The sequence below is a fragment of the Myotis brandtii genome, unplaced genomic scaffold (genome assembly GCF_000412655.1).
Source record: "Myotis brandtii unplaced genomic scaffold, ASM41265v1 scaffold33, whole genome shotgun sequence".
Taxonomy (NCBI): domain Eukaryota; kingdom Metazoa; phylum Chordata; class Mammalia; order Chiroptera; family Vespertilionidae; genus Myotis; species Myotis brandtii.
The window spans coordinates 58500-70999 of NW_005362713.1; the positions used below are offsets into that span (position 1 = coordinate 58500).

The 12500-nt window shown below is 53.5% G+C and overlaps 1 protein-coding gene across 3 annotated transcripts; it reads left to right on the forward strand.

Annotated features, from left to right (window-relative positions):
• Positions 1 to 5152: 5152 nt before the first annotated feature.
• Positions 5153 to 11815, forward strand: LOC102252796. Of its 3 annotated transcripts, XR_001363047.1 has the most exons (4): positions 5153 to 5466; positions 7032 to 7121; positions 8499 to 8693; positions 11538 to 11815. XR_001363047.1 is itself a non-coding variant. In XM_014543621.1 (3 exons), the coding sequence occupies exons 1-3, from the start codon at positions 5397 to 5399 to the stop codon at positions 11728 to 11730; spliced, it is 387 nt and encodes a 128-aa protein (XP_014399107.1). In that variant the 5' UTR covers positions 5184 to 5396; the 3' UTR covers positions 11731 to 11815. The 3 variants fall into 3 exon arrangements, 1 of the variants encoding a protein (XP_014399107.1); XM_014543621.1 differs by lacking the exon at positions 8499 to 8693 and having other exon boundaries at positions 5184 to 5466; positions 6998 to 7121; XR_001363046.1 differs by lacking the exon at positions 8499 to 8693 and having other exon boundaries at positions 5235 to 5466.
• Positions 11816 to 12500: the final 685 nt, after the last annotated feature.

Genomic DNA, 12500 nt, shown 5'->3' on the forward strand with positions numbered 1-12500 from the left:
AAGAGTCAGGGATTTGTTAGGTTGGTTCAGTTTGGTGCTTCCTGAAAGAACTAACTCAGCACCAGCTGTGGGGAGAAACATGAGTCCTTGTGTCTGCCCTGTCTGCCCTGCCATCAGGCCATCGAGAAGACAGGCATCTGATGGGCAGAGGCAGGGTGGCAGCAGGAGAGAGCGAGCGGGAGGAGGCCGAGGTGCTGCTGGCTAAGAGCAGGGGGTGCTGGAGCCGGAAGCCCCTAGGATCAGTGGGGAGTTTCCGGCACAAACACAACTGTCAATCACCAAAAGTCCCTCCTTAAGAGTTAAGTCAACAGATATATATTAGATGCTGTATTAGATACCATGCCGTGAAAATGTGAGAAACAGCAACGAATGACCCAAGGTAGTTATGAAATAGTTATCTAGAAACTCAAAAGCATAATCCAGACTGAATGCTGCAGGAGTGCAGAGCAGGGACAGGTGTGTCAAATGCCCACAGGAAGGCAGGTTTCCCCCACATCCTGCAGAGGGCTGGTGGCTGGAAGGAGCTTTCTGCTTTGGTGGGAAGGGAATGTCTGGGACACCCCCACACACAGCATCATGGGAAGTATCCTGACCTACCTGGCAGAGGACCCAACCTCTGCCAACACACCAAATGTGCCCGTGACTCTTTGTGTCTCAGGTTGTGTCACCCTCGCCGTCCTGGGTGCCTCAGCAAGGGAAAGTATGTGATCACCTACCTCTAAGTAGAAGGCATTTAAAAAGAAGTTGGAAAAATTATGGCAGGATCTTCACTGTTAATTCTAAGTGGCAGGGAAAGGGGCACTTGGTAGGAAAATGAGGTGTTTGTTGTATTTTCCAATATATTATAGCAAGGAAAGTACATATGGTGAGAAAGTCCATTGAAACATACTTTTCAAAAGAACCATGAAAGCAGAACATTTCCACCCTGAGGCCTTGGCACGTCTCATCTCCAAGTGGAACTGGACCCAGAGCCTTCAAGGTGCTTGTAGCCTGACAGGCTGTTTGCAGTGAGCCCAGCGTTGAAGTTTCCCCAGGACTGCCGAGCCCTGGCCGCACCTCAGACATCACCCTGTCCCTGTGGTGCCAGGTGGGAGGGTGGGGATGGGAAAAGCTGACACTTATTTTCTGGGAAGCCTGCTGTCAACCCTGCAAGTCAGAGACCAGACACTGACAGGATCCATCCCAGCCAGCTCCGAGGGCTGGCAAAAGCAGAGACTTTGGCACCCCCTTCTCCCTGTGGCCCACGCCTCATGCTTGCTCTACGAGTTCTCCCTTCTCTGTCAGAATCCACAGCTGTGAATGGTGCTGGCACCCGCCATTTAGGCCTGAATTTTAGTGGGGATTTTTTTGTCCTGAATTGTGGCAAGAAAACACAGTCATTGCTCTACAAGCATGTCAAACTTGCGGCTTGTGGGCCGCATGCCTCATTTAAACAAGGCGTGGGGCCCTCCGGCCACAAGTTTGACATGCTTGCTTTACATTGAAGAAGCACTATACATCCTTGGACATAAGTGGGGGTTGCTATTTTTTGGAGACAGGTCGCACCCCACTTCCAGCAATCAACCACCTAATAATAAGAAAGATTATCTTCAGATACCAGGATGCGTTAGCATTGCACTCTCTTCAAAAGGATCTGTTCCTCTCCAGCCGCAGCTGCTGTTTGTAATTCACAACAGACACTAAGGAACAGGACAGCTGCGCAGCTGTTCCAGGGCCGCTCAGTGGCAGAGTTCTGGTTATCCATGTAGCCCAAGGCCCCGAAGAGGTGCTATCAGACAGCCCAAGTCAGAGGGAGAGGCCTGCCCCCACCTCAGTTCTCTTCATGCTCCTATAAATGAATTTAAATGAGGGACTCTAGATGATGAAGTTGTGATAAAGCTAATTTATTAAAGCATGCACATTTATCAGAGAAGCAAGGCAAGCAAACCTATCTGGCTTATGCAGCGCAGACAGGCACTCAGCTAATCTGCAGAGCAGGTCGGGTGGGGGGTCAGAGGCATTATGTACCCTCCTGGCTACAGGTTTCAGAATTCCCTGCTGCATATGTTGGTGCAGATTAATTCTCAAGGTTCCTTATTATTTTGTGTGGCCTTCCTAGGTCACAGGAGAAGTGCCTGCCGCTTTATCTTGTCCAGCCTTGAGGATGCTGGCTTCTCTGCTGAGTAAAAGAAATGAAACCGCCTTTCTCCTTTCTCCTCCCCCTCCTTTCCTGCATTCTCTCCTGAGGGAGGCTTTAACCATTTGCTCCGGAGTGTGAGTGAGTGTGCTTGGCTGGGGAAGATAATGGCTTGTTATTTACAAGCTGGCTGCAAATTGCCCACATTGTTTGGTCTTGTTCTAACTTTCTTGTCTCAACTTCCCTATTCCTCCTGCCCTGGCATGTTCCTAGCTTCTCACTGCCCTGCAGCAGAGCCTGGGCCATGTGGCACCTGTGCTTTTTAGAAGACCAGGGTCCTGAGTCCCCCTCCAGAGCCTCCATGGAGAGAAAGGGCAGGAGGGCAGGGGGCTCAGAGGCAGTGGCCTCACAGGTGCTCCAGCAGGACAGGGAGTGGCCACAGGCGGGAAGACGGCCCCCTTGTGTCCTGGAGCAGAAGGCAGCATTCCAGCATGAGCCCCGGGAGGAGCCCAAGTCCTGCTGGCAGCCACCATGGTGGGCAGGTGGCCGGCTGTCAGGGCTGTGGGTGGATGGCCTCCCAGTGGTGGAGAGAGAGTAACGGGGAGGGTGCACAGCATCCGGGAACCGAGGGGCCAGCCAGGTGAGGGCAGAGGGAACAGACAGGATTTACCAGCCTTGACCCCAGAGGCAGGCTAGAGGCTTATGAGGAAGCGCAGATCAATGGTAAAACAGAGAGGAAGCCTTAGTTGTTTGTGCATGTTCAGGGTGGCATGTAGGTTATTGTCAATCCCATGAGCTCTGTGGAACCAACATGTCAGAAAAGAACCTCAGCGTTGGAGTCACACAGGCTGCTGCTAAGTTGCCATAATGTTTCCTGTGAGGGGAGGAGCGTTTCCCTGTGACAAGATGAAACTAAATGCCCGTGTCTCTGAGGCTGGGGAAGAATTCAGTGAGAAAAGAATTGAAGGATCACTGAAGTGGTCCCAGGAGTCTGACCCCTCCTCCTATTATAAATTCACCTGGAATTTGCTAAGCAAATGAGGGAGCGTCATTGCAGGGCCAGGAACGCCCCTGGGGAGAGGAGTGGTGGCCCAGAGTGAAGGGAGGGACCAACCTAAGGCTCTGGTGTAAGGGGAGGCGCTTCAGGCAGTTTCCTAATTAGAAACCAGAAATTTGACTGGAAACTGTCTCCTTCCTGGCATCCCCCCTGTGTGAGTTAGGTGAGCCTCTAAGACATTTTCTCAGGAGGCTGCCAAGTGTCAAATCATCTTTGGACATTATTCAACACCTCAAGCTTGATTATTTTTGTACCCAAACTGCATATGCTTAAAACTAACAGATGTTCCTATTAAAAATGCTTCTCATTTTTACCTCTCTTAGCTCAACATGAGATTTCAAATATTCTAAAGAGCCAGAGACATTTCTTCCTTTTTAAAATTAAGACATCCACAGCCATCTGTCTTTGAGATGTTAAGAAAGCAGGTAAAAACCCGAGAGCAGGGATTGTCTTTGGGGAGTGGGGCTTGGGGTAGAACTTGCACTTTATACCCTGTGTTTTTAAATTACTGCAGGCAGAGGTTGCTGAAGTAATTTTTATAAGCATTTAAAAGCAGGTGGGATTCTGACATCTGAATCCATCCTTCCCGCCAAGCATGCGATCCCAGGAGCACCTGCGAATCTGAGAACAGGGTGTGTGGTTGTGCAGGGAATGGAAGCCAAGAGAGCCAGTCCTCCTGCTCTTAGCTCTCAGTGTCCTTATGATTCTGTTCTGTGTTGAGAAGCTGGCATCTATTTCTGACTCAATAGCTGAGTGACTGAGGGTCTGCAAAATTACTCAAGCCCTGGACCTTGGAGCAGACAAGTACCTCTCTTCAGTAGCCAGTCCCTCCTACTGTCTCTGCCGTGCAAAGCAATTAGAGTTCAAGTCTGAGTTGGACTGCATTGCCGCCCTGGGCCAGGGTGGGCTTCCTCCCCTCTGACGCTGGTTTGCCAGTACAGAGAGTAGCTGTTTCAGCAGGCAATGGGTGAGTGCAGCCAAAGGTATGCCATCTCCCAGAGGACTTGGTGGTGGCACCCAAGTCACCCAATAAAAGTAAATAAAACAGTGGCAATAGTTCTTGATAGGAACCATGGCCCCCCGCCCAGGTCTTCCTGGCCACACCCTCGCTGAGGCCATGCCCACTCAGCGTGGCCATCAAGGCTGGAAATCGCTTGGAAAGGAAACCAGACGGGCTGGGTGACCATCAGCGGGACATCGGACCTCAAGCCAGTAGCCCCTTTGTGTGGATGGTTTAAAAATGTTTTAAACACACAGAAGCTTACAGGCTGACTGTCATGACATCCCCTGGGCCCTGATGGGCTCACTGAGCCGACTGACACTCTTGTCTAAATTGTCCCCTGAGCTCCAGGCAGGAGGCTGCGGAGGGCACGGCTGCCAGTCCTGGGCAGCGTGAGCATCTGGATGGGCTGCTGGGAGCAGCAGACCTGGAGGCTTGAACCAGATGCCGCCGTGTCCCACGCGCCTGTGGGCCGAGCAGAGCCTGCTCTTGGTTAGAAGGGCAGACAGGAGGGCGGAGAGAAGGACATGCGAGCACAAGGGGAAGCACTCTGTGGATCTGCACAGCGGCCCCACTAAGAAAGCCCGAGGCCAGCAGGCGCCTTCCGCGCCCCCGGGGCCAAGCACTCAGCCTGGCGCGGGGAGGGGGCCACGGAGTCTCGGGACGCCCCTCAGCAGACCCTCCTCACACCCGGTTCCTCACTGGATTGCGAGGAAGGCAGCCCTGTGCCCACTGCCGCGGGGACGCAGTCAGCACAGGCTCTGCGGCTGCGTGTGGCAGAGCAGAACCCACCCGGCTCTCTGCCTCCCACATTCCCCCAGGGCTCGGCCTCCTAGGCTTTGCCCCGGGCGTTACCGGCCTCCTCGGGCCACAGCTCAACAAGGAGCAGGAAGAGCTGTGCGGATGGAATGATCACGGACACTAAAAGTTAATGTTCAACCCAGGGAAGAGGCTCTTCCTGGCGGTTTCCTGCTCTGGCCACTGAGGCCCCACTGGGCGCTCCCTGGGCTGGGCCACAGCTCTGCTTCCAGCTCACCAGGCTCTCACCTTCTTGAAAAGCTGGTTTCTTCCTTTTGGGAGGGGCTGGCTCTGCTCTTTATGAGAATTTCAAGGTTGCTGCGGCCCTGCCCATTTGGGAACACCTCTCCCGGGACTCGGTGTCCTTGGGGAGGATTTCCGGGGCTCAGCTGCCTCCCGGGACGGACAGGAGACCCGGCCGCACCATGCGGGCTCTGGTCCTCTGCAGCCTGCTCTGCACGCTGCTCCTCTGCTTCTCCGTCTTCTCCATGGAAGGTAGGACCGTCCGGGGTGCTGGGCCTGACGGGATGTCAGCACCGGGAAGGGAAGGCTGGAATCAGGAAACGTTGGAGGGCAGGCCCCTGGCAGGCAGTCCTGGGCCCAAAAGACGGTCTTCCTCCTGAGTCTGTGCAGCCCTTCTACCCGCAGTGTCACACCAAGGCGGCGGGGTGCCTTCGCCATCATCTCCTCACAGCTCCGAGCACACACAGGCGGAGGGAGGGCAGGCTCCCCGCAGACCAGACAGGGGCTCCCCGCCAGATCGCTCTGCACCGAGGTCCCGCCTCGCTAGAATTCAAGGGCCACTGTGCTGTCCTGTGTCACGCTCGAAGCACAGTAAATGTTTGTTGAGTGAATGAATAAATTAATTAATAGGTTATCTGAGTCTGAACATCTCCCAGACTCATGCACAGTAGACATTGTGGCAGAAGGCATGAGAGGGCACATGCGCTGGTTTAGAAGTGGGGGCGATTCTGTGCCTCTGTGGATATGAGTATCTATCTCTCCCGCCTTCTTCCATCAGATAGCTGAGTATTTTGAGCTTTTTTTCTTGCCTAACTTCTCTAGAAACTGCTACTTTTACTCTTGTTTCAGTGGTTGCAGTTATTTAACATTTATTGGGGTTGGGGATAAAGAAATATGCATAGGGGTGAAAACACCCATCATTTCATGCTGCAAGAATAGCCATGTTCAACATTTTGATTATTTCTTTTCAGTATTGCATACCAGCATTTTTTGTAGTTGATAAATCCCTGCATGTTTGATGTTGTATCTTTATTTATCCCTGCATGATTACTCTCACCAAACATAGTTATGATTGGAACCCTGGGAGTATTTACACCAAAATGTCAGCAGCAGTGATTTCTGAGCAAGAAGGTGATAGGAAGCATTTGTTTTCTAAAGTGCCTGCAGGGACAGCGCGTGTCTATGACGTGGAGCCAGGGCCTGGAACGCACATGCACAGGGCCTGGCAGTGCGGACAGACCTCCGTTCGCCATGTGGAGGCTGCCACTGCACCTTCAGAAGGATTTAATGAAGATGAAGCTCTTTCCCCATAGTTTCCCGTCCGTTTAGGAATATCTCTGGCAGATTCTCCAAAGCAGTGCTATTTAACTGTTATGTTTTAGGTATAACTTGCCATCAAGTGAATGTGCATGATGAATTTACATGCTTAGACATTGAGATGGTTGACAACTTTGCACTATTTTAGGTATGTGGCAAAGGCATATGTGTACATAAAACAATTCCTATATTTAGGGCTACTGTCTTAGGCTCAATTGCCATGGTGAGAGCCATGGTGTCAAAAGGCAGAGACACTTTTGAGTGAATGTTTCTCGGACGAGAACATGAGAAACAGATTCTGGGGGCAGAGAATCCCTCCATATCTACTTTATATTCCTAAAAAGTAAATCCCCTCCAGGCCCCTCCTTTACCTGGTCCTCCCAGAGCCCATCCTGAGCTTTCTCAAGCAGTGTGTCTGAGCCCTGAGCCGTGAGAACTAAAGCTCACGCCAGTCATTCCTGCACAGACCAAGCCCAGTGCCCCCCTGTGTCCGCCCGCAGGAAGAAGGCACCCCCGGCCTCCTGCCAAGCCCTGGAAAGGCAAGCTCTGCTGTTCCCAAGTTCCGGATCCTGTCCTGAGGACCCAGAAAGGTGAGCACCGCACCCCATGGGGCGGCATCAGCCCCGCCCGAGCCTGGGGTCGACCTGGTATGGAGGGGCCATAGACAGATAGGATCACTGCCTCGTGGGGCTTCCCGTCTGTGGGGGAAACTGGCCACCCCAGCCCCAAAGTCAATAAATGAATCATTTTGAACTCAATATGTTCTGTCAAAAGAAAGAACAGGATGCAATTATGAAATGGGGAACAGAGGATGGAGAGAGAGGGTGCAGGCAGGGGGTCTGTGATGTGCAAGAGAAAGGCATGGAGGACAGAGGGAGGGTTGAGAGGTGCTCATGGAAGCTACCAACCAAGGCAGGGCTGGTCTTGGAGCTGGCGCAGAGGTCAGGCGGATGAGGCTGCAGGTCAAGAGTCCGGGAAGTACAGGCAGGCAGAAGGCCTGGGCAATGCTGGGTGGCAGGAGGCGTGCAGTGGGGGAGGCTGCAGGCACCCAGGTCCCAGCCACGCCAGGGGCAGACTGACGCGTGGGCGTGGGCTGGCCCGGTGAGAGGTAGGAGTGCTGGGCCTCTGCTGACCTGTGGTAGGTGGGTCCTAGAGCCTGGGACAAGCACAGTCCTTCAGGGGAAGCTGCAGAGCCTGCCATCAGCCAGGCCTGACACAGAGCCAGGGCACCTGCCCCCACTCCCCGCAGCCCAAGGTCCCCTGCAGGGCCCACGGCTGGCAGCCAGGCCTGACCAGCTCCAAGAGCCTGTGCACCAGAGGGAGCTGAGTGGCTCAGCCTCAGGCCACTCCTCTGAGGAAGGGCACCGCCTCCCGCAGGGGCCGGTAGAAGTACCAGACCTCACACCCTGAGCCCAGGGCGCCCAGCACCCAGGCCAGGTGGAGAGTGAGCTGCTGACGGGCTGCCTGCAGCTCAGCTCCCACCTGAGGCCCAACCAGGCGCAGGAGCCGTGTTTCATGAAAGAAATAAGGCAGAAATCTAGGGAAGAGAAGCAGCATCTACCCCATGCGGAGAGAAGGGCGTGCTCAGACCCTCCCCAGGATGCACCTGCTTGGAGGCAGGAGGGGAGTTAAGGACGTATGCATAGCACATGCTAGCACACGGCTCCCTCGAAACAGCCAGCTCGTGTTGGACGGGATTCCTTTCAGTGTGTATATTTTTTAAATTCCATTGCAGAAATTTGCAAACAACTTAGAACAAGAAGAGCAAAACAAACATTTCTATTGTGTCCTTATGCAACCTCAGTTAAACCCTGGGAACGACGGGGAAGCATTGTCACTGCTTTACAGATTGGGAAACTGAGCCTGAGGCAGAGCGAGGAGTCCGGTGTGTCCACTCTTCCCACTGCAGCCATGCTTCCCCCAGAGCCGGCTCCCCGCAGCGCATTTATGAAGCCACTTAGCCCCAGGGGACTGCGGACTCACCTTCTCAGTCAGCCACCTGCTCCCCCTGCTGGCCACCTCGCTCCTCGCTGGGGTCGGTGTAACAGTTGAAGCTGCCTCACCAGCCACGGGCCACGGTGGAGCCAGGGGGGCGGCCTGGAGTGCCCTCCACGTGCCTGCTGTTTCTTGGGAGGAAGTGTGAGCGGGCCCAGGACGGCGGGGTCAGGAGGAGCAAGGTGCACGCTGAGAGCAGAAGCCATGTGTTCTCGGCCAGGCGTGGGAGCTCGTGCTGTGTGGCCAGCAGCGGGCTGGGTGTGCTGGCTCTGCTCTCTGTACTGACGAAAGAGTGTCCATGCGCCTATCTTTGGAGAGAGAACATAACCAGGTGGCCTGGAGGCGGTCCCTGCGCCCAGCGGGCTGTGGCCCATGCGTGGACATCAGCTGCTCCTCAGCCTCCAGGCTCTCCTGAGCTCTGTTTCCCTGCAGGTGAAACAGATGTTGTATCTTTATCTATCCCTGCATGATTACACTCACCAAACATAGTTATGATTGGAACCCTGGGAGCATTTACACCAGAATGTCAGCAGCAGTGATTTCTGAGCAAGAAGGTGATAGGAAGCATTTTTTTTCTAAAGTGCCAGCAGGGACAGCGCGTGTCTATGACGTGGAGCCAGGGCCTGGAACCCGCATGCACGGGGCCTGGCAGTGCGGACAGACCTCCGTTCGCCATGTGGAGGCTGCCACTGCACCTTCAGGAGGATTTAATGAAGATGAAGCTCAGGGGAGTAGGGACAGGGACAGGAAGTGCCAGGCATAGGACTCTGGGTCAACCCAACAAAATCATCTTCAAAAATCAATGTGCCAAGTGGCCGATTGCTGGAGTACACTTACCAATTTACTAAAACAGTCTTTTTCTCAAGTGTTAGAAATGGGCAGCAACCTGTACAGCTGCACTGTCATAGCGCAGTGTTTAAAGCAGTGTTCCACCTGCTGGCCGTGAGCACTGAAGGGCATCGGGCTTAGGTTGGGGTCAGATGGCAGCTGTTTAAGCCCCACCAGCGGGAAGGCCTCCTTCCCTCCCCTCCGCACCCGGAGGCCGTCAGTGAGGAAGCTCCTGGGGGCCTCCCTGCGAAGGCCCTCGAGGCTGAGGGCTGGGAGCTCGGGGCCACCGCACTCCCATGCAAAACCATCACCCTCGGTGGTGCTGGGGTGAAGGGGCACAGAGGAGTTCCTCCCACCATGGGATGGGCCCTGTTTTCAGGGAGGGGCCCAGACTGCCGACACAAAGGGCCATGAGTGTGACAACTTGCAGATTTCGGCAACTTTGGGTGGTACCATGGGTATAGGAGGGCTCGGTGCAATGGTCCCTGGAGGGGGAGGTAGAGAGGGTGGTCAGCCCATGCTGTCCAATTAGAGGGTTTGGATTAGTGGCCTTATTCCCTGTGATTATGTCCATTCGCCAAAGCAACATAGCAAACACTCCCCACTTTGGTGGTCAAACCAGTGTTTACTATTTTCTGTGAGTCCCAGGTCAGCTGGCAGCTCTGCTGTGCTCGCTGTGCTCAGTCACTGCTGATCTTGGCTGGGCTCTCGGTTCTGGGCTCAGAGGTCTCGGATGGTCTCACTCGGGCAACTGGACCTTCCACACAGTCCCTCTCCCTCCAGCAGGCCAGCCCATATGGGGCTGCAGGTCTCACCTCTGTGAGTAGAAGCACTTAAGCCTCTTGAGGCCTCAGAACTGGCCCAGCTTCCTCTCCACGTCATCACTTCATGGTTAGCCGAAGCCCCGCACCAGCACTCAGCCTCAAGGAGCAGGGAAGCAGACCCCATGTCTTGACGGGAAGCTGCACAGCCACATTGCAAAGAAGGGGTGGAGACTTGTGATCATATTGGCAATCAATCAACCACACCATCTGCTGTGGGAGCCAGAGAAGAGAGTGTAGGGGTTGCAGGGTGGGGGTCGGGGGAGGGGAGCAGTGCTCAACCACGGGCCCCCAACAGAAATGCTGAGGGTTCTCACAATGTGAGTCAGCATAGACCTCACCTGTGTGTGGCTGTGATGATCACTGGGAAGACAAGGGCATCTTCACATAGGAACAGATATAGAAGCCATTAGCGCTATTTGTGATTGAGACAGGAGGCGTGGATAAACTATGATAGCTAAATTTACTTTCTATATAGCTAGTAGTCATATAGCAATTGCTGTGCAGCACTTACATCTGCTAACTCATTTAGGTTGGGGTCAGATGCAGCTGTTTAGGCCCCACCTCCTAATAATCCTAAGAGTTAGGTACTATTACTATGGCCATCTTTACACATGAGGAACCAAAGCACAGAGAGGTTAAGTAACTTGTTGAAGGTCACACAGCTAGTAAGTGGTAAAGCTGGCTCTGCCAAATGACCTGGCTCTAGATTCTATGTTCTTAACCCTCTCACTGCCTTGCATAGTAATAGCCTGGAAACAGAAGGAGAAAAAAAAGAATAATCCCATTACCATAACTTAATAACCCTCTCATTCGTGTTTCCTTTGTTTTGTCATGCAAAATGTTTGCCTGGTTTTATTTTTTATTGTATATCATTCTTTAATTTTTAAAATTCACATTACATCATAATCATTTTTTTCATATTACAACATAATCTTCATAATCATAGTGGTTATTACTATTAAATTTTTCACTATTGGAAACAAAACTCTGAAGAATACCTTAGTGCATGCAGTTTTTTCTTTTTGTGGATTATTCGTCCCATAAATGGGACCCAGCTCTGACACACACTTTGCTGGAAGATGGTCTGAGGGGCGAGGGCCTGCATGTGGGCAGGGCCTCCACCCGGGCCCTCAGCCTCCATGGACTCTGCTCTTGACAGAGCCAACCGAGCAGCTAAGCCACCTTCTCTCCATCTCCTGCGAGGAAATTGGATTTCTCTCTGTGCCTCGGGGAGGAGGGTAGAGTTTGATTCATGCTTTGATTGTTTTTAAGATTGTGTCTAGAAGTGAATCTTAATTGTGTTTCCTCTCTCTCCACCCCTGGCTCTGCCTGCTGTGTCTGCCCGTTGCTCCTTCCCAGGACACCGTGTGAGGATCTGCAAACCATGCAAGGTCAAGCCAGAGTCCCCCTTCTGGGTGGTGCCCGGGGCGCTCCCACAGATTTAGTGTCCCCCAGCAAGGCTCAGTTCCTGAGGCACCCCCGGGTCCCCTCTGGAGCTGGGACTGAGGCACAGGCCCTGGGAGCCTCTGCTCCCAGCCACTGGTCTCCTTAAAGACACAGCATTCCCCACGCCACGTTGGATTGTTCTTGTCCTGCCTTTCAGAAAAGCAACAATAAAGAAAGAAGAGCTTGGAATGCTTGTCTTTCTGAGTGTCCTTGGACAAATAACCTAGCACTTCAGGACTCATATCCGCATCAGAGATATAAAAGCTGGTGAGGAAAACACAAGGCCAGGAAGGCCCCTCATCGCTGTTCCGAAGGCCTCCATTCACCTGCTTCAGCCTTCACTGCTGTGAGCTGGGTGTTGGAAAGCTTCCTCTTGGGCAGCAAGGGCCCTGGGGAAGTTCCAGAATTTCAGATCTTGGTCCCATTGTGCCACCAACCATCAGAGTTACTGTGAACCAGGCTCAGCCCACCCGGCCTCAGCCCCCCTCCGGCCCCTGCAACGCAGACAGGATTCCCCGGACACATGCAGCGGTGAATCCAGAGCCGTCAGAGCCTGCAGGGTGCAGGGAGCAGGCTCCCCAGGGCAGCTGACTGGCTGCAGAGGCCCCGCCGTTCCACAGTGTCCAGCCCCTCCACTTGTATCCAAAGGCCTCTGAGGGGTCCTTTCCTATCTTCCCCATGAGAGTCGGCAGGAATCCTATCTAATAATAGAGAAAAATGGTAATTAGCCGTACCTCTGCTACCCTTTCCATGGGCTAATCAGGGCGATATGCAAATTAACTGCCAACCAAGATGGCGGCCGGCAGCCAGGCAGCTTGAAGCGAACATGAGGCTTGCTTGCTTCAGTGACGGAGGAAGCCAACGTTCCCCGCCTGC